This window comes from Alosa sapidissima, chromosome 8 (assembly GCF_018492685.1).
Source record: "Alosa sapidissima isolate fAloSap1 chromosome 8, fAloSap1.pri, whole genome shotgun sequence".
Lineage (NCBI taxonomy): Eukaryota > Metazoa > Chordata > Actinopteri > Clupeiformes > Clupeidae > Alosa > Alosa sapidissima.
In genome coordinates, this window is record NC_055964.1 from 25,270,842 (window position 1) to 25,293,443 (window position 22,602).

At 40.2% G+C, this 22,602-nt stretch overlaps 1 protein-coding gene across 2 annotated transcripts; it reads left to right on the forward strand.

Annotated features, from left to right (window-relative positions):
- The first annotated feature begins 12,791 nt into the window (after positions 1-12,791).
- sftpbb (surfactant protein Bb) lies at positions 12,792-20,714 on the forward strand. Of its 2 annotated transcripts, XM_042101859.1 has the most exons (10): positions 12,792-12,936; positions 13,359-13,417; positions 17,482-17,556; positions 17,725-17,835; positions 18,039-18,176; positions 18,287-18,361; positions 18,638-18,821; positions 19,261-19,403; positions 19,494-19,574; positions 19,755-20,714. In XM_042101859.1, exons 1-10 carry the CDS (start codon positions 12,834-12,836, stop codon positions 19,797-19,799), a joined length of 1,014 nt encoding a protein of 337 aa, XP_041957793.1. In that variant the 5' UTR covers positions 12,792-12,833; the 3' UTR covers positions 19,800-20,714. The 2 variants fall into 2 exon arrangements, with proteins under 2 accessions (XP_041957793.1, XP_041957794.1); XM_042101860.1 differs by lacking the exon at positions 13,359-13,417 and having other exon boundaries at positions 12,794-12,936.
- The last annotated feature ends 1,888 nt before the right edge of the window (positions 20,715-22,602 follow it).

The window sequence follows — 22,602 nt, forward strand, 5'->3', positions numbered from 1 at the left end:
GGGAAAAGCAAAAGGTATCAGCATAATGTTATTTATTTATTTATTTATTTATTTATTTATAAACAAAAACATCTCTGTCAGTTCCATGCCGTTTTCAACAGCTATCAAAAACAAAGGTCATTTTTGGATGGATGGATTTTTTGTGAATGTTTCTTCTTCTACATAAGATTTTAGTCATCATTAGTTCATGTAATACTTTATTGTCAATGCACAAATTAAGTAACAGTAGTTTGAAACGTTATTGTTAATGCACAAATTAAGTAACAGTAGTCTGAAACGAAATGCTGTTTTACATCTAACCAGTGGTGCAAATAACTGACATGATGAAATGCGTCGCTAGACTGTTCATACACATTTTAACGGGCCAAAGTTGATGAGCTGTTGTCCGTTATTGTTCGTGCAAATATAGGCGGATTCATGTTCCCTTGCATTGTGTAACTGAGGTCCATGGCTAGTCCGATAATTTATTTATGCTTAAAGCCTGAGACAGAGTATATAGTTTAAAAGTTGAATGTAGATAGTGTAATGGATGTTGATAGACAGAAAGTTGAATGGATGTTGATAGGCAGATTGTTTAATGGATGTTGATGGATGAGGATGAATGGATAGAAAGTTGGATGGAATGTGCCTTATATCCTTGTAGAATGGAGAGTTGGCCTAGTTAAGCAGAAAGCAGTTGATACAGGTGCAATCAGTTTAACTGGCCCTTTGATGGGTCCTAATAGTGAGCAGCTGGAAGTTGATACAGGTGCAAATCAAGTTAATTAGTCCATTGTGAAAGTCTATAGGGAAAAATAAGCTTGTTTTTTTTATTAATAGCCTATCTCAAAAAGTATAAAGTTTAGAAAAGTGAAAAATACATTCCCCACGTGTCCTTTTCAAGACCTACGTTACAAAGTTTTAACAAAGTTTCTACATTACGTTACATTACATTACATTACATTACATTACATTTGGCTGACGCATTTTTAGCCAAAGCGACTAACAACATGGTAAACAGTTTAAGTTTTAGAGCAATTCTCAACAATTTTAGGACAATTTAAAAACATTAGAGTATAAGAATAAGTGCATCAGTGAGTGCTGTTTTTAACGTTAAACGGTTAAGGCTGAATTAGACGCAGAGAACTTTGGTGGGAAGAAGAAGAAGAAGAAGAAGAAGAAGACTTCGGATAACAGAACAGTGCATTTTCATGCACTGTAAATAGCGGGCAGATCAGGCTGGGTTCACCCAGCCTAGTCCATAGGCACCCGATATTGTTTAATTTTCCGATTGAGATATCCACGCTCTGGCTATTCTAAATGCAAAAATGCATCAGGGAGTTATGACTCCTAATAGAACAGCTAATAGAAAGCTGTTAGCTTCCCTAAGCTACAGGTAGGCTTATAAGGTAGGCCTATTTACAACATAAATTGTCAATAGGCTATGCTGGCGACACAAATAAAATCTCATTTGGAAACCAATGGCTTACGCCTTACAGTATCAAGCGGACTTAAACTGCCATATGCGAAAAGTTGTAATAAAATTCACGCAGCTCCATGAGTCAAGGAAAGCGCGAATGAAGTAGCCACTTCTAAATGGGACCCACTACACAGTAGCTTAAGGTGTGTTGCTAAAGCAGCCATAATGAAATGAAGGTGTCATTGTTTGCATACTTCACACACACATGCTTTTTAATTTCACAGAATACAACTACCAAGCTGGAATCAAAGCACATCGATTCCCCTCTCACACCCTGCACGCACTTAAAACAAAATAAACAGGCGTCTTAGTCTCACGCATGTATAGGCAAAACTGCCGCCCCCAGGGACGAAACGAAATCTAAAAGTCTAGTGGGGCTACATACCCACCAAATTTCATGTGCCCCGGTGGTTCGGTGTCCCGGGTATCGTTGACCAAAATTCAGGAAGTAGATGACGAAAAAAAAAAAAAAACTTTGACAATCCCTATATGACCGCTTCGCTAGCTTCGCTAGCAGCGGTCATAATAAATTGTGTTGCATATAGCCAGCTTAATTAATGTCAATTTAAAGATTATGATTAGCCATTTCTATCCTTTTTCCATTAATAGTTACAGGAATCCACGTTGTTGTTTAAACTATTGTTGCTTCTAGCCCACGTTACAGTTTCACTTGCTGCAGGGACACACACATTGCATGAGCGCTCTATATGAGTTCTACATGCTGGAAATCTTCATTCTCAGATGTAGAACTCAAATGTGTCTTGACGCCTCCGTTTGTAAGATCAAAATAAGATGTTCTAAATGGAACGCGATCGTAAAACATTAAGATCTCCAGTAGATGTAGCACTATGACACACATTGACAGTGAAATCAGATCAGACGTGTGAAGCACCGGGCATAACTTAATTTCGCGGCTACGTGGACCAGTAGCCTAGGTTAATTGTTGAGGAGGCCCATAGTTTGAGAAAAGCTGCAGATCATAGACAGAGAAAGCATAATGCTCTGAGAACAGTAGCCAAAGGTCTTTCTGCACAAACAAGTGCATTGGTGCGCGCACCCCCGTATTCACTTTGACTCTCTGCATTTATACAGTGTGACAAAAACGGTCAGTCAGAAAGATGCACACTTTGAATTTGATCAGAGCGGCTCTGGTTCTTCACTGGCTAACTTGATGTGATTGGCTGGATGACCATTCAATCAAATCAACAGACCTATTTGTGTCTCTTTGTGTGTGCGTTGTGGTAGATACGGTTCCAACTCTTTACGGGAGCGTTTTTTTTAAATATATTTTACTTTCATTTTAATCTGACAAAAAGTGTGGGGGATAGAATCGTGTTCCAGCAAAAGTGTGTACGTTATAACATCCACACCCCCCACGCTTGCTACGCCTGCATGTTGTTCATACATTGTTCATATTACATAGCATATATTCTGCTCTTATAAGGTAACTGCTAATACACTGCACATATTTATTACTCTAAACCACCTTCTGTAAACAAACTGTATACTACTGTCTTCACTGCACTATATTGTCTATCTTGTCCTGTCTATGTACCACCTGTCTATACTTTGTATATCACATTGCACTTTTCTGCTGTTTTGCACTTCTGGTTAGACACAAACTGCATTTCGTTGTCTTTGTACTTGTACAATGACAATAAAGTTGAATCTAATCTAATCTATTGGGCTGAAGAAAATGGCTACACATTTTGTATTAAAATACTTTATAGGTGTGTATTTTTGTGCTGCCAAATATTTTTTGTAAAACAAATACTTTTGGTGATATGATGACATAAAAGTGCAAAACAATGAATATAGTCTGACTGGTGCAGTAATTTGCCCATTGTTTTGATCAGAATATTGAGATTCAGGAAGGTGATCCAGTGCAAGATGAGTAACGTGTAGGTTGCTCACACACACACAATACACTCCCTCTCTCACACCAACCCACTCGCTCAACCACATGGTTACTTGCTAACCCACACTTTTTTGGTAGAACTTTGAAACAACTGTGACTGTGATGTGTATGTGTCCCCCAAAGCGGATAAACATGGCACCTTTTTCCAAGCAATGTTGCTGGGCAATGTTCCTGAGAACTGTTGTTCTGACACATTCCCATTGATATTGGGTGACTTATTAGTGGGTTTGATCTAGCAAATTTGATCCAGCAGATTTACCAAATGTCCCTCACGGGATCAAAAAAGTATATATACTATACTATACTATACTATTGTTCTACTTTATTAGTAGGTTTGATCCAGCAAGCACACTATTGTTCTTCTTAAGTTTACTTTATTTATTTATTAGTGGGTTTGATCCAGCAAGACCACAGCATGGCGGAGCAAGCCCACTATTGTTCTTCTTAAGTTTACTTATTATATCTTCTTTTTCACCCACTTTTTCTACGAACTACTGCTCCTAGACCATGTGAGCTATCGACGCGGTTCAAACTCCAAAAATGCAGGCCCGAACCGGTGTAGGGAGCTTGTTACTTTCGTGTTGCTGGCCCTTGTCGTTTTCACGTTATTCCCATTTTTCGGGCCCATTGAAATGAATGGCGGAATGTTCAAGGATTCTAATTTCGATTATGACATCACAGCTCTAATTGTTTAAGCTTGCACCTGGCATAGTTCTAAGCCATCTGGCAGAGCTCTAATGGGCTGGGCTGGGCTGTCTGTGTATATGAAGGTGTGTGCATGTAACTTTTGACCCGTATGTCCGATTTTCATAAATGAGGTACCGTTGGAATCCTTGGATGAGTTCCATGCCCCTGATCAAACCCACTCTTGCAGTTCCTCGGAAACGCAATTCTAGTTGTTTTTGAGAACTTTAATCATAAATAGGCAAATTGTCAGGTGAATCATCTAATCAAAACACATGGAACCGGTTATGGTTCGCCAAGCAACATTGCTCAAAGAGTTGCCCTGTGTATCACATTATAATTATGCCCCTTCGGCATAATTTAACACAATTTAGGCATCACCAAACGACTTCGTCTTCCTATTTTTTTTTACGACAAGCAGCACAGTGGTAAACATGCCCGTGCCCCAACTTTTTTTAACCCTCACAAGCCCGACCGTTCTAATTTCGTTAATCAATCACCAATCATCTAATATCTCAGCTGTCCAATGACTGATTTTATTTCTGAAATCTTCCCCGTAATGCTGACAACATAAGCTTCAATTTGATATGATTGGTTAAGGGGTTTATGGCGCGAAATGTTTTGGATACTTGAAGATGAGTCGTGAAAAAATCTTTTCACTTCAGTTGTACATTTTGACATGGACCGCTAGATGCCACCTGCACTTCGTTGGAGTTTACCTTGACTGATGTTTGTCATTAACATTATATGAAAGCAAAAATAATGTATTTCAGAAATAAAATCAGTCATTGGACAGCTGAGATATTAGATGAAAATGAAAAGATGAAAATTTTAACGAAATTAGATCAGTCTCCAACTATATAAGAGAAAGACAGCGTTAGAGAGAAATAGCTAGTTTGACGCCATTTAATACTGTTATGCTTGATAGAGGGCCAAGAGATAATGTGAAACCGGCTTTGCGATGGAGGGGCCACGCGAACCCGACAAGCATGCCGCCCCATGATTGGCCGGCCCAAACGGCCTCAAATGCCAGACCGTCCAGTCCGTCAGCCAGAGTGATGGCAAATAATTGTTCCTGCCTCAAAACCCGGATTGCAGCTAAAAAGGTGCGGTCTACAATCATTGTGGAGACATGGAGCGGCTTGGTACGTATTATAAGAACCATTTTGAGAGCTTTGATTGCAAATAAAGATGTTTCCAGTGATTATTTTAAAAGGGTATGAATAATTGTGGACACGCCATTTTTCATAAAAATTATTTAAAAAAAAGATAAAAATGCTTATTTTTTTGATTCCATGTTTCTACCACATTGTCTTACAACCTATTGGCATGTGGCAGTGTCATTTTCAATCAGAACAAACATATTGGTCAAGAAAAAATCAACATTAAATCAATATTTGCCAGGGGTACGAATAATTTTGTTCTTAACTGTATTAAGTAGTCAATATTTAATGCAGCAAACATGCAAATTGGTACAAATAGGTGTAAGTAAGCATTTTTTATGGACAAAGTTGTTTTTTTTCTTTTAAAAGTTTGAATGTCTCAATTTTTTTCCTTTCATTTTTTTATGTAAATTTCTTGACTTTTGTCGTGTATTTTAAGTATGACAGTAATATCAGCATCAGTTCCTAGAAGAATCTCAGCTATAAGACACAGAGGCTACCGTAAGAGAGTGAGGTTTACCACTGACTGTAATCGTGTAATCCATTTGTCCATCGTGCTTGTCTTATGAGTAGTAAGTAGTAAGTAAGTCCGAAAAAACAGAAGTTACGCGACCCCTAAACTTGTCTGATGAGAAGTGATTTCATACAAATCAGTTCACAGCAAAAAAGGCAAAAATATACCTAAACCTGCATAGTGTACCTTTAAATAAAATTATCACAATGTTTTCCAGTGTAATACTAGATTTTTAAAAGCTGTGGAAATACTGAGTGTGTTGGAACAGCCATAACAGCAAGTGGCGCTCTCTCTATGATTTATTCATGCGTCACTGACAGCAGGTAGTTGTGTTTCATTGTGTTTCAAACTTGTCATGTGAAAGAATTTAATTAACCTGGGTGTATGTTTAGGCCAGAGCTCTCTATATGGCTCTGGTTCAGGCTGAGTGGACGTAATGATACGTTTATAGGGTCTGGTGGTGTGTTCAGGCCATCTGAGAATATTAGGGACTGCCCCCCCATGACTGTTGTTGTTGTTGTTTTTCCCACTGCCAACGTTCATGTGCTTTGCCATCAGAATGTGGAGAAAGCATGGACACCACAACAAAAGTTAAAACATATACTCATTAATCTAAATAAAGAACAGCTTAAAAGTAGGTCTATGCTGTAAGACACTTGCATAATATGCAGCTTTCAAGTGACAAAGACGGCAAATTCCAAACTTCACATTAAAATTGTTGGACATGCAAGTCCACATGAACTACTATACAACTATACCAGTGTTTTTCAACCACTGTGCCGGGGCACACAGGTGTGCCGCAGAAAATTACTCAAATGTCACTCACTGGTCCAGAAAAGCAACTGTTGCATCAAAGAATTTATAACCACATGCTCTCATTGATTGTATGATTGCACTATTTGTGGTATGCAGACATTGTACAACGGGGATCATCAGAATCATCACATATCCAGTTCATAACAACAATTAAATTAGATATAGTCACCTACAAATGAAACAGAGGGCGCTTGTTTTATTGAGCAGGTCTTGCATAGAAGCCATAATAAGGCCATATCTGTGTATTATTTAAAATTTTAGGCTATGGTATGTTTATTTTTTCTTCACACAGGATGTTAGTGTGCCGTGGGACATTTTAAGTGTCAAAAGTGTGCCGTGGCACAAAAAAGGTTGAAAAACACTGAACTATACAACGTGATCAAAGATAATGAATGCGTAGCAAGATGGGTCGTCCTAGTTCATGTCTATGAGGGCAAAGTGGAGTTCAGTCAGAGACGGGCTCTGGTTCAGTTCCTGCCTGCACAGGGGCGTGTCACTGACGTATGACTTACGTTTGAACGCCTCGGTTCCACGCCAGACAAGCCGGAGTACAAAATAAACTTGGTGTACACCTACTAGCTTTTCCTATTATTATTATACTTCCGCCATTGGAGTCTATGGCAGCCCATAGAACGCCTGGCTAAAAAGTGCAGATTTTTTGGCAGAAAGTTTCGGGACACTCCACTGACCGCTCACACTCATTTACGGACTTCTAAACCCAGCCATCTAGCGCAGTGGTCCCCAAACTTTTTCTTCTGAGGGCCAGCTCGCTATGCCTGGCTCTAAGAGAGGGCCAGAGACTCTATAGTAGAGTATATCAGTAACCATAAATATCTTAGAACTGTGAACAACAGCAGTCTACCTTAGTTGAATATTCTATTACATTTAATCATAGGCTACTGGAATTTAATACCATTGTTAGCTGTGTTTATATTACCATCATGCCATATCAGTGTAAAATGTAGCTCAAATGAAACTACAAATGAAAATTCTAATAAAAAGACGTAAGCATTCCCAAAAGTATTAGCAGGGAGTCCCAAAAGTATATTTTATTCAAAATGTGTGAACTCTGAACTCTGTGTCTTTGCCTACACAGCTCAAGTTGTGAACAAGCAATATTCTACAAATAATTTAAAGTTCTCAAACTATGAGAGGTTTATGAAGTGCTGACAAAAACATCTGAAATGACCACTTTCACTTACCTTATGAGAACTTTGTGAATTGTGAATTTGAATGAACATTTGAACGAGTGGATAAAAATAGAAATAATTATCCCGGAAAGACCCAGAAATAAGACTTGAATAGAAGTTAATTAGTTATTAACAATTAATTGATAAACTTTTAGAATACTTTGAGCACTGATGCAGTCAGCATAGGCCTCTTACATTGGGTGTGTTCGAAACGGGTAAAGTTGCTGCCTTTTAAGATATCTAACTGGGGAGCAAGGCAGCAAGTGCGGTTCGAAACCAAAAAAACAAATTCTGCTGCCTTTTAAGATATCTTAGAATTCCCAAATAACGGTCATTTTTGAAGGCAGCATCGATTCACACTTCATGCTCCCTCCTACCCATAATCCCTTGCGGCAACGTCTGAAACAGCTGTGAAAGGTAAACAAACATGGCGGATGACATTGGTAATGCCTGCTGAATTTGTTTAAAATGTCATTTGTGTGACCTTATTTTGCTTAGATTTGTAGATTACAGATTAGAAATAAACAATTTACTATCTGATTATGCCATTGTTGTAACCATTAATAGCGTCTGGTCTGATATATCTGCCGGCCGTAAAACTAATTCATACCGTTAGCCTGCTAGCTTACATAAGCTAATTTAGTTTAACGTCAGGCCTTTGCTAACGTCATACCGTAGTGTTAACCAAAGATTCTCATTTTTAAAAGATGCATTTAATCCAAAATCATGTCTAGTGAGACAGCTCTCTATGTAGGGAGGGAGGCAGTAGGCAGCTGTCTCCCATTTCGAACACACCCATTGTTTGCAGGTAGCCCTATAGTGAAGGACACTTTGTTCAGACCAATTTGTTCGTTCAATTTTTTGGGGGATTTGTAAAACTATATATTTTTGGAATCCTTACAAACTGAAGAATCAGAAAATCTTTGGTTGACAATTTTGGTTGACAAGTCATTACTGCAGTCATTTTAGGACCTGAAAACGGTGTACTATTACACTAATAACGCCATAGGCTAATTTGCTGATATCTTGCAGAGTTGAAATTAAAGTAAATCTGTGGTAAAAAATTTGAGGAAAAGTTGTTATACAGCATTTTTAGATAGTTCAAAGGGTCCTTAATACAAATCCACCGTATAACATTTAAATCAGGTCCCCAGTGTCTCTGAAGTTTCATTCAAAAATGGATGCCTTGTTCTCAGGCGAGAAAATACTGGTATAGGGTAAAAATGTAAACTTTTATGTATCACCACAAAACTTTCCCAGTTTTTCACTTACATTAAGACAAGTATTTTTTGCATTACAAGTTTTCTGAAATGTAATGTTTAAATGTGCAAATAAGGCTTAATCTACTGAAATATGCACTAATGTGCACAAATTTCCAAACTTAATACGGTACATATTGGATGAAGCCTTAAAAATTAGCATTGCTGTTTAATGATATAATAGTAGCCAGCAAGTAAAGAAGGTCCCTCTAAACACCATGGAGGTGTTAGGCAGCATGCTAGAATGTTAAATTTCATTCCGTTTTCGATGGCAAATGCGACACAGCGCCAAAACAACCACCAGTGGACAAAAAGAGTATTACATGTGTACAGTTAAGACTCGCCATAGAGAATGAAAGGGGGAAATTACGGAGGTTATAGTTTGACGATGTCGTACTCCCGTGCGGGCCAGATGCTATATACCACGGACATGTTTTGGGGAGCCACCCAAAATTAGGGGGCGGGCCGTAGTTTGGGGACCACTGACTTTGAGCACTGATGCAGTCAGCATAGGCCTCTTACATTGTTTGCAGGTAGCCCTACATTTCATTCCGTTTTCGATGGCAAACGCGAAACAGCGCCAAAACAACCACCAGTGGACAAAAAGAGTATTACATGTGTACAGTTAAGACTCGCCATAGAGAACCGCTTGGGTCTAAAGTTATGAAATTTGGCACACTGATTAAGCACTGTCCCATGATCACTTTCACCAATTTACAGAACTCTATGCCCAACACTCTAGCGCCACCAATGGGTCGAACCTGGATTGCATTCACGCATGTGACCATTGAACGGTGTGTCCGATTTTCACATATCAGACACCATTGGAATCCCTGGACCGCCTTAAGTTCAATGACCCCTATTACGTCACTTTTCGCCATATTGGACCTCCGCCATATTGGATTTAGTCCAAACTCTACGAAAAGTTTCAGCGGTCACAAATTTCATCCGATTTTCACGGAAATTGGAGGAGATGATCTTCTGCCCGAGCCGCACAAAAGATACTTGTCAGATTTTTCAATTTCATTTTTGTTTGCCTGTGACAGCCAATCAAATATGGCGATGAAGCCGCCAAACAGGAAGTGGACTAACATCTCCGTGGCACTTTGAGTTAACATAACAAAACTCGATACCATTAGTCAGGACGCTGTCCCAATCACTCACAGTAATTTTTATGCATATACATTGAACACTCTAGCGCCACCACCAGTTCAATGCTGGGCATGCGTTCATGCGCGTGATCCTTGACTCTTTTGTCTGATTTTCACAATTGCGTCTGAATCCTTGGACCATCCCGAGTTCATCGACCCCTATCTCGTCACTTTCCGCCATATTGGACCTCCGCCATATTGGATTTGGTCCAAACTCTACAGAAAGTTTCAGCGGTCACAAATTTCATCTGATTTTCACGGAACTTGGCGGAGATGATCTTCAGACTGAGCCGCACAAACGATACTTGTCAGATTTTTCAAATTCCACTTTATTGGCTCATGACAACCAATGAAATATGGCGATGAAGCCGCAAAAAAAGGAAGTGGGCTAACATCTCGGAGACGCTTTAATGTATGAAGTCCAAATTGGGTACAGGGACTTGGTATCTGATTGTGAGGACACACTAGGAAATTGGCATCCTGTGGCCTCTATAGGGGGCGCTGTAATACAGGAAGTGAGCTTGTATCTCAGCAACGCTTTGGTGTACAAAGTCCAAACTTGGTATAAGGACCTGTTACCTGATTATGATGACGCACTAGGAAATTGGAATCATTTGGCCTCTATAGGGGGCACTGCAATACAGGAAGTGAGCTCCTATCTTAGCAGCGCTTTGATGTATGAAGTCCAAACTTGGTACAGGGACTTGGTACCTGATTGTGAGGACACAGTAGGAAATTGGCATCATTTGGCCTCTATAGAGGGCGCTGTAATACAGGAAGTGGGCTCATATCTCAGCAACGCTTCATTGTATGAAGTCTATACTTGATACATGGACGTATTAGCTGATTGTGAGGACATGCAAGGAAAGTGGTCTCATTTGGCCTCTAGGGGTGCTGTAATAAAGAAAGTGAGCTAACATCTCAGCAACACTTTGGTGTATGAAGTCCAAACTTGGTAGAGGGACATGGTAGCTGATTGTGAGAACGCACAAGGACATCGGTGTAATTTGGCCTCTTGCTGTGAGTGCTTGCTCATGCCATGTCAACGCCATTCCTGCTCTGGCGCACTGCTAGGCCCCCGCATTGCTGCTTGCAGCTATATTTAATGTTGATTTTCTCCCGACTGGAGGGTCATACTATCACAACATTCTACTGAAATAGGGAGGAGGGTTTGGAGATCATGATACCGTGTCCGAAATGTGCATCCATTGCTCAGAAAAATAAGTCTTTGACAAATTCTGGGAAATTCTTGGATTCTGCCATAGACCTCAATGTTAAAAAGAGAGCCCGATCACTGCATAAATGTGCGGGGGCATGTACTGCTACCCTATTTGCATAAATTTCCAGGGACAGGAAATGGCCTCTCATGAAGTATCTTCGTAATCAACCATCTTTGACGTGATGACAAAAGTGGTGACAAGCCCACAATTGGGCAACTCTGTTAGCAAACGTTCCCCCCAGTTTTCCACCAGTGATTCCCACGAGGTGACGTCCACGATTACGTTTGCAATCACGTTACGAAAATGTTTTTTTCTCATGTGCATGAACGCACCATGAAAAACATAGACAGTAAAAGGGGAACATTCCCAGTGATGACATTGTTCTGTAGGCCTACCTTGCAGTAGGAATGTGAAACTAGGACGGCACAACAAAGTTATAGCTTACAAAGTTAAAACAAAGTGAAAACATACCAACATTAATCATAAATAAAGGGCTGTATTTCCTCAAAGGTATGTGGGGCTCCTTGTGAAAGTCAAGTCAAGTCAGTTTTATTTGTATAGCACATTTAACATGCACAAAGTGCAACCCAAAGCGCTCCACATAAGACATTGTCATTGACACATAAGACAATAGATGTCGGACGGAGCGGCATAGTCGCCAGCGTACCCGTGACACCAAGACAGACAACGAATAAATAAAAAAATAAAAAGTAAAAAAAAGAAAATAAAATGACAAAGAAAAATCATGTTAAATTAGTCCAATTTCTAACCAGCTGAAAATGTCCAAGGGCAATGATGACCCACGTGAAACTGCCCACAGCTGTGAAAGAATAGAAAGGATATGCAGCTTTTAAGTTACAAAAACCGCAATATTTGACAGCTTCACATTAAAATCGCTGGACAGAATCCACATGAGCTACAAAGTGGCGACAAGTTCACAACTCGGGCTGTATCATATCCAAATGGCTCACCTTGTCTCTCAACATTAGGTTACAGTAAAGTCGGCAAATAGAGAGAAGCTGTATTTGTATTTGCTTAAACATAGGCTATGATGTAAGACGCTTGTGAAAGAAGGATATGCAGCTTTCAAGTGACAAAAACGACAAATTCCCAAGTTCACATTAAAGTTGTTGGACATGAAAGGCCACAAGGACTAGCCTAAAAATGAACCACAACGTGATGACAAAAGTGACGACGAGCGAGCTTCCAACTGGGCAACTCGGTTAGCAAAATATTCTCCCAGTTCCCCACCTCTTATTCCCACATGAATTGACGTGAATAATGATATTTTCACTGGGAAAAATGTTTTCCCTTGTGAATCAATGAACGCACCGATTCGGAACTGGCTGACGTCACTGGCTGACGTACTAGTCTCTCTCGTACTTGATAGGTTTGAGTTTGGGGTCAGTGTTTCCGGGTAATCCCAGTCTTTGACATAAATGTCAAGAGCAGGTTCTGTATGCTGTGTTTACCTCTTGTCCTTGCCGTTAGTCCGACACACCCCAGCAAAATGATAGCTGCGATCCTCTCCAGTCTGGTCATTTCCACTGCTCTCTCCGTGGGTAAGACATAGGTCTAATATAGCCTAATAGCCTACGAAGTTTCTTTCTATAATCATATTCTCCCCGCGTCTTCTGCAACAACATCATATAGGTTACTTTTTCCTAAAAATCCCAGGAATTGTATGTATCGGTTGCTTACGGTTGTTTTTACAGTTGTGTGGTTCTTGTAATGTATGGATGATAGGCTATGGATTGCCAGCTTTAGCCATACAGTCACATAAATGCATGCAGCCTTCATTTGAGCATTTTGTTTTTATCCTAACAGATGTAAATGTAAAAAATGAGCTAATGTGTAAATAATATGATAATATGATAATTTAGGCTATCTAAGTAATAGCCTACTTTGCTCTCTGATTGTCTGTGTGTGTGTGTGTGTGTGTGTGTGTGTGTGTGTGTGTGTGTGTGTGTGTGTGTGTGTTAAGGGCAAACAAGAGTGGTGGTACATTCTTTCCCCAGAGAAGATAACAATGTTTTAATGTTGGTGAGTAAGTCCACCATACTCACATTCTTTGGGCAAGGCTTGTTTTACTTGTAGCATGTGCTTCTGTGTGTTTATTGCCTTATGTGTACAGATAGATAGATAGATAGATACTTTATTGATCCCCAAGGGGATATTCAGGAATTCAGGTGTACGTGGTGTGAAGGGGTGGGGTGGGTTCTTGTAAGACTTTTTGTCTCACTTCTCTATACTCAAAGGCTTAGAAACCACACATTTCCCTCTTCTGATTTCATATAGGCGTTAAAGAGGAAACTCACCAGTGCACGTGTGTGTGTGTGTGTGTGTGTGTGTGTGTGTGTGTGTGTGCGTGTGCGTGTGTGCGCGCGTGTGTGTGTGTGCGTGTGCGTGTGCGCGGCACTGTATGGTGCCTGTATTAAAAGGAGGATGAATGTTTGCAGTAAGTAACAAGTAACGGGTGTCCAGTGAAAGTCAGTGAAAGCAGACAGTGTCCTAGAGCAGGGCTTCTCCCTGCAGGCTAGTCTACTCTGAAAACCTGACTGAAATCAGAGACGTTAGCTCCTGATTAACTAATGTGGTTTGTTAAGTAAATCAGCTGTGCCACTGATGAGTAAATGATGGAACCCTGCAGGGGGTGGTTGTAGGCCTACAGGAGAAGCCCTGTGTTAGGAGGAATAGAGAGAGAGGGAATGTAGATTTGGGAGGCTGTCTGAATGCTTCTGTGAAAGAATGTGTGTTTAAAGGATTAAGGGAGAGAGAGTGTAATGTTTAATGTCTGATCGAGATTAGTTAGCTCAAATCCTTTTCTAGCCATGAAGGCTAATAGGGCCAGTGGTTATGTCTGGTTTCTGTGGGGCTAAGCAAATGAGAGTTGTAGAACCCCCCTGGTAAAGAATTGTAGAACCCCCCTTCGTCAGAATATCAACATGCTGTTTTATTTTTTTGTGCTTCTTGCTCTTAAAGGGAATGGCAGATGTCACTCTCATTGGTTTAATGGACGTTACACCAAAAACACACCCATAAACAGGGCCAGCCGATTTTTTTAAATACGAGGTCAAAAATGAAGCTAATTTCAATTGGGTGTTGTTGGGTCTGAGTCACTTCACTCACTTGAGAGGGCCCTTCCTTTTCTCTCTCCTGTCTATCTTGTTGAATTTCGAATTAAGAGACTAAATAACTGATCCATAATTGGTATTATTTAACAAAAGGTTATGTTTAGGTCATGCTTATGAAAAATGAAATTAATATATCATAACATTTATTATTCATCCAAAATAACATTAGTCAATGTATAATTAGCAATTTCCTTTGGGGACGAATAAAGTAATCTATATGATGTAGGTTAGCTGAATCTCCATTGAATTTCAGCATAAGACTATGGGCCCTATCTTGGCGATCTGATACGTCTGGTCAGAGGCACAAGTTTTAAGACGTTAAAGGCGTGGCCAGTCAACTCTAATTTAATGGCGTGATTTTGTGATCAAATGCTGGGTAGTGGGCACAAAAGGGTTGTTCTTATGTGCCTTTATCAGTCATGGGTGTGTTTTGGGCGTGACATCCTTTAAACCAATGAGAATGACATCTGTCATTCCCTTTAACAGCAAGTAGCGCAACTCCAAACAGCGCATTTTGATAGTCAACTGCGCATTTGAAGGAATCTGCTTGAACGCGAGACCGAATGGAACACAGGAATTCCACTAAACCTGCCTTTACTGAAACCTGTTTGTGACTAGCAAGTATATTAATATATTATATTAGGTTATTAACCTACATGCATCTGCACTCGCCTATTATTTGAACTCATAGGCAAATTTGTTTTGATTTAGCCCAGTGATATTCAACCGGGGGTCTGTCAAATGATTTCATCTGAAGCATTTATATACACATACATAAATACATAAACATAAACAGAACGTAGAAAAGATGATTTGTATTCGTTTATAAAACATTATATAGGCTACATATGAGTCTTCATGCAATCATGTGATCACCGTGGGAACATGCACCATTTAGTTAGCGTCAAAACCAAAATAAGTGACGTCCATCTGCCCCAGAATCTGTGCCACTCACCAGGGTCAGACGAACTCTCACTAGGTAGGCTATGAGATATTGCATCCATACTCAAGCTGTGATTGTTAACTGAATAGCTGATGATACACCGATACATTGTTTTTTTTAAGCATTCGATAAAGTAAAATGTCCATTTTGTGTTTCAACATGAACACTTAGCGGAGTAAAAAGATATACAAAGCTTCTCTTTTCCCCTTGCTTCACTATCGTGACCCTGGTAACTTTATTGAACATTTCAGAAGCTCACAGATGGTTGGTCATGTGATTCATTGCTAGCACTCTGATTGGATGGTCTCGTTGCCCCTAAGTATCCAAATCTTTCAGATAGAAATTATGTTGCCCAATCTTAATGGGAGTGTCGCTCAGCAACAGCCCACATGTTAACATGTGTAGGGGTGTGTGTATGCGTGTGTGACTACTTAGTTCCAAATATCAGGCCAAATGTCCGTGCTCAGTGTCTCTCTCAGCCAAGGGGTCCTTGGGCTGAAAAAGGTTGAAGACCCCTGATTTAGCCTATCACTCATTTTTATTCAGGTGAATAGACCCCACATCAGGCAGAAATTAACATGACAAACGTCAGATAACCTACCGTAATACTCCAAATAATAGCCCAGGCTTTTATTCACCAAACTGCATCGGAGTGTCTACCCATATGACTACCCATATGACTAGGCTATCCGATGACAATTACAGCTTATCATTCATTTAGTGTTGAGATGTTGTTCATTGAATGAGATAAGATCCAAATAGCGGGGATAGCCAGAACAGATGACACACGTTTTAATCAAACGTAATTTACAAAGAGACACTGAAAGCTCATATTTTGTCACTAGCAACCTATGTCTGTCCTCTGTCAAATACAGTTGCATTTTCAGCCCTGACCAAAACCGTTCAGGAATTATTTATGCAAAAGTGGAATGTGCGTAATGTTTCATTCTCCCTCATTTTCGGCACGAATGAAACAGCATAAGAGAGCATGAACCATATCGTTTCTCCCGTATTTTATTAAGCAAATTTGACAACAGTCAGCGTCATCATAGTCTTCAATCATAGCCTAGGCCTACTACTTTCTCTTTATCGCCATAGCGGTATGCATTTAGAATAAAGAATAACGTTTGTGAACCCTTTTGTTTTGTTGCCGGCATAAAAACAAGCTTACCATCGGCCTATCCGCAAATTTGAAACAAAAGGGATGAATTGAACGATGTCGAAGTCAGACATATAGGCATCGTTTATATTGAAAAAAGTTATACAATTTGGAACTCTTTTCCCCACCGCAGTCTTTTAATGCCATCTAATCACAACGTTAACGTGCGCAGTCTGCACCATACTGGCTTAAACAGACGATCTGACGGGTTTTGGAAGATTAAATAGGTCTACAACCCGAAACTAAAAAACAGACCAGGCCTCTATTTGAGACCGGCCTTTAACCCAAACCTGTAGCCACACCAGACGTTTAAAAGAGACAGTGTCTATTTGGGACTCAGCTATTATTTGAAGTTTTACAGTAGTTTGTTTATGTTGGACTTTGTGGGTTTGTGGGTTTTGACGTGCGTTCAACAATTAGTTTAGGTGTCTGTTTTATAAATAAAATTCACTCAGTAATTTCTAACTAACATTACTGTGCTCTCGTTTTGAGAAGTTAGATTGTAGCTACAACTATGTGTCAAGTGTTCCTGAGTTTGCAGTGCTAATTGTCTCGCCAGTTCTACTTTCACTTAATAAATTAAACGAAACCTGTAGAAAAATATACAGAGAACATTACCTCGGTGTCCTCAATTGTAGATACGTCCATGCTCATGATTAATTAAGAAACATAAGAACAACCTTTTTGAACAATGCACCTGATGTCTTATCACTTAGTTTTTTTGTTCAGACATAAGCCTTTGCAATCCTGTAAGTCTGCTCACACACAATGCTTGTACACTATCACACGCACGCACACACACACACACACACACACACACACACACACACACACACACACACACTTACGTTTTGTTGTTTTGACCCAACAGACAGAGGGTGTGTGTGAGGACTGCACCAAGATAACACAGCTACTAATGGATGTGGACTCTCCCAGTTCCATACAGGTGAGGTGTGCTGAACACACACACCATGAGCGCTCTCAGTCAGAGATTAGCCATTGGCCACTAGGTCACAAATACACACCAACGTGTCTCTTTTTACATCAGTCGTGTGCATTCTTTCCATGTCACCTCTCAAACACAGTTTTTTTTGTGTGTTTGTTCACGCTGTAGCTTGAGCTGCTCAGGAAAGCTCTGCATGGAGTGTGTTTGCAGTTACCGAAAGGAGAGGCCTTGACCCGTTGCTACATGATGGTAGACAAACACCTGCCCTCAATAATGAAGGTGATTACGCATTGGCACACACACACACACACACACACACACACACACAGACACACACACAGACTTGCTCTCTCTCTCCCCCCCCCCCACACACACATGCAAACATTCAGTTGCTACTTAATGCACAAATAATAATATATTATTATTATTTATAAAATATGTATATATTATATGTGTATTATATGTGTGTGTGTGTCTTGCAGCACCAGATTGATTTGTGTCCACTGCTGGGATTGTGTCCTATCCGCTCATTACAAGAGAACTCAAAGCCTTTGACCAGTGACATGGTTGAGATCAGCACAACACGTGTCTCTGTGGGAGGGACCAAGCAGAATACTCAGGTGTGTGTGTGTGGATGGATGGGTGGGTGGACCTATTTGCTATTTGCTCTATTATTTCCTTGTCTTCTCCAGCTACCAGTCACTGACTCTCTCTCTGTCCCTCCCTCCAGGGCGGTCCTGTCTGTGCTTTGTGTGTGCTCCTCCTCCAGAAGATGGAGGACATGCTGCCGAAAGAGAGAACTGAGGTTCACACGTGCACACCTCTCACTTCTCCTTCATCTTAGTAACAGTTTCAGTGTTTGTATCTGAGCATGTGTGAATGTTATTCATGTACATATACTTCAGGTTTTTGTTTTTTTTTAGACTGGTCTTGTGGTATTCATCATCAGACTTCTGTTATCCCACTTGTTCTGTCTTCCTGTACTTGTTTCTTGCAACCTTTCTCATTCACCCCCTCCCCCCACGCCTCTCTCTCTCTCTATCTCTCTCTCTCTCTCTCTCTCTCTCTCTTTGACTCTCAGGAGCAGATAGTAGAGCTCATGGGGAAAGTGTGCAGCATGTTGCCAGACAAATATAGTGAAAAGTGCAATGACTTCCTGCAGAAGTATGGCAAGCAGGTGGTCGACTTCCTGTTGTCTGATGCTGCGCCCCACACCATCTGTGTTCTGTTGCACCTGTGCCTATTTGAGGAGGTGCCTCCTAGAGGTCAGCCTCTGAACTGCACTCTCATATCCACAGAAATACAAACCAGTGCCACAACAATGCTATGAAGTCTGAAACCTACATTATACCTACATTTCTCATGTGCACTCAAAGTGTTGAATACCTGGAAAGGTTACTGACATATTAAATTTGAAAGCAAAGTGTTAATGAAACAAATTAAATATTAAACTGATTATGTGGATACAAAGTACACCTAAACCACACCTTGTCTTTTAAACTTGTGATTTCAGTCACAGATTAGTGCTATATTTTATTTTGAATACAGAACTGGAAAACTTGACAGAGTGACTTAAATCAATCTAACTGCCTTGAGACCATAAGCTGACTGACACCAGACTGTTATTCCAGACACATCAGACATCTTATTGTTGTTCAAACATGTCCCTGGAATCAGCAGTTTTCCTCTTTTGTTGTTGAGCAGAGTATGCCCTGGCCTCCGACTGCACCTCTTGTCTCTCACTCTCGGCTCTAACGCGGTTCCACCTCGGACGGAACGCCACCGAGACGCAGACAGCCTCCCTGCTGCAGAACATCTGCCAGCGGCACCCCAATGCTGTTCCTCAGGTACCCCCTACAGAACACCACAGCAGAACAAAAAACATTCAATTTGAATTGATTTTGTTACTCTGCTTATCCCTGTTGTTATTTTCTTAGTGTGAGGCCTTTATCCAGCTCTATGGACCAAGACTCCCCAGAATTTTGGGGAAACACGATGGTGGACGGGATGCTTGTGAGGTAAAACAAATCCAGTTTCTTAGTGCACTAAACAACAGAGTACTGTAGATGACACCACAACACATCATCATAGTGTGTTGAAGTCTGAGGGCTGCAGTTTGTGTTTGTTTGGCTTGGCATACTAAGGTGACCATACTGTACCCTAAGGCGAGTCCATGTGTGTTTGTGTTCACTTCTCAGAAAGAGGACTTCTGCCAAAGCCAGTGGTGGGGAAATGTTAACTAGAGCCTTTACCTGTCTCTTCCTAAACTTGAAGAACCACATTTACTGCTTATTTCAATTAATCACTATTGTCATGCGCATCAAGAGCTACATCAGAAGATTAAAGATGAATTGCACTCTTTTTTACCGGACAATACACAATAAGAGAACAACAGTGAGTGACAGTGACTGTGACCGTTGGAATTGTCCATAATGTTTCACATATGCTTCCCACAGCAACAATGTATGTAAACTAACAACTCACCTGTCCTTTGCCCTGCATGTAAATCTGTATATCAGTGTGTGTGTGTATGTGTGTATGTATGCGTGCAGTCCTTTGGCTTGTTGGGGGAGTGACACAATCAGCCATGGCATCTAGCATTCTTACATCTCGTTGTTTATTGCTATCTTCATATTCAGAGGAGGTAATACAGAGAAAAGAGGGGGGAGGGAGAGAGAGAGATGGAAATACAGCCAATATAAGAATATAGGCTCTGGGCATCCACTTACTTGAAGTCAACAAACCAGTTTCCTGTTTGTTGACAATGCTGTCAAGCAGCACCTGAAAACGTGTGCTCACCCTTATGTTGCGCAGCCACTGCACGTAGGCTGGCAACGACTTGAAGCCGAGCAGACTGGCCCACAGCAGTGCTCCTTAGAGCCGCTCAAGGACATTAAGACTCGCGTACATTGTATTTCTTATGCTTTAGTTCAACTAAAGCACTCTTCTTCAGGTGCTTGTTGATGGCCATGTCAACAAACAGGAAACTGCCTACCTCAAGTAAGCTAGTGCACAGAGACCATAGTACAGGCATGGGAGAGGAGTAGCGTACCTCTATGTCAAATGCATTGGTGATCACGTGTAGGGATGTAACAATTACCGGTATAATGGTAAACCGCGATAAAAAATGTTGACGATAACAATTGGCGTTTTCATTTCAAATATCATAATTATCACGGTTGATTAGCACGGTGTGGAAACCATGTGTTTAATCCTTCCCAGCTTCTTGCGAGCCTACTTTTGGCATACAGTAGGCCTGGTACAATTAAGCAAAATTTTGATTTTAAAAAGCGGAACATTTTCACTGCAAAACATACACTGTATCATGTAGCCACTCAGCGTCTTTTTATGGTCGCATCCACATTAAATCCATTCCACTCACGTTATCAGGAAAATACAGTAGCCTAAAGTTTTATTTCGAACACTTACTTTGGTCTCACTCATTGGATCCAAATAACAGAAATAGCAAACTCCAAACAAAGTCATGGTAGGGTAAGTTAAGCTATAAGCACATAGCCAATTAAACATGACCAAGGAAAAAGCGACACTTTTTGAAACTATTTCAGTTTATGTAGGCCTATCAGTGCTTTCTGAACATATTGAACACACTTTTAAAAATACCGCGATAATACCGAGAACCGTGATAATTTTGGTCACTATAACCGTGAGGTTAAATTTTCATACCGTTACATCCCTAATCACGTGTGTCTATTTACTTCATGTGACTGAATTTTCTCTTGCACTGATCTTTGCTTTTTAGCTTATTTGCACATTTTTTAATGCACTGTATCAGCGATGTACCAATCTCAGTGTTTTATTATTTTGAACTGATGTGATATATCAGGGAGACAAAACTGCTGTAATTTGGAAATAAAAACAGTTTCTGATAATACAAAGCTTTGTCTGATTTAACAGAGTGGCAGTAGTGGTAAAGCTTTTGGATGAGCGGCACAAAATATATTTAATTTGTCATTTTCATCACAGACTCTACATGAATGCTCCATCAGTTACACATCATTGCGGCTAACAGACGATTTAGTGTGCAGCCTGAAATACAATATGCTCACAGTGGAGTATAACATACAACATGACTTGCGGAAGAGTTCACAAACTGTTTATTCTTAGCATTAACGGAAGGGTAATAAGACACTAACACTTGATTAGTTTATTATAATGGTTGTTAAATACAACTTCTACAATCTGCCAGCTACCTGGAGCCTGCACGGAAATATCAGCGTGATTTGAGTCTGTAAATCCCCAGGTCATAATTGGTCACAGTCTATTTGTCTGTTAGACCGTTTGGGTTACATCATGTCAGAAAAGGAGGAAGCGGTACAGGCTGTTGCTGAGGTTGTTTCCGTGATCAGACATAGTCTTTAATTTGTTTTATTTTAAGTGATGCTCTTATGGTGTTAGTGTAGTGAACATTGCTATTGTTATTATATAGGTTGCTTTGGATAAGAATTAAAGAATTCAAAAAAATTAAGCTAAAACCATCTGCCTGCCAGAGTAACCAGAACACTTTTGATGGGAATGAACCTAAAGTTCCAGTAAATAAGCTTACTGACCCACATGATGCAGGAATACCTTCTTATGGCTGCATACAAGCCTCACAGAAAGGAGCAGCAGTGGTCTATGGAGCAGTAAGGATTATGGCGTAAGAAACTCGATGGAAAGATACCGACGTGCCTGAACCTCAATAAAATCAACATGAAAGCTCACAGATGCAACCTTGTGGCACTATTAAGAATTACAAGTACTACACCATTTACTGCCAGAAGCGATGAAGTGACAAATGTCTGTTGTTGTTTTGTTTCTTTATCCTGCCTCATTTTACAAGGGTTTGTTGTGGGTGGGGTTTATAGAAAGGTGTCTATTGTTGTAATACCACAATTTAGTACTGCATTGTACGTTGCACCTTCACCTTGCTTAAAACAATACAAAATACACATAAAACCCCATATGAATTATAACATGGATACATATTCACACCATCTCCTCCACACCATCTACTGTGTAAGAGTGAAAAGAAATGTTACAAATGAG

What these genes read in the sequence shown, in the direction of transcription:
- sftpbb (XM_042101859.1), top strand. Translation starts at nt 12,834, where the DNA reads ATGCTGTGTTTACCTCTTGTCCTTGCCGTTAGTCCGACACACCCCAGC. An exon ending in ACCTGCCCTCAATAATGAAG is followed by an intron (nt 17,836 to 18,038) that starts GTGATTACGCAT and finishes TGTGTCTTGCAG; the next exon opens with CACCAGATTGATTTGTGTCC. An exon ending in GTGGACGGGATGCTTGTGAG is followed by an intron (nt 19,575 to 19,754) that starts GTAAAACAAATC and finishes TTCACTTCTCAG; the next exon opens with AAAGAGGACTTCTGCCAAAG.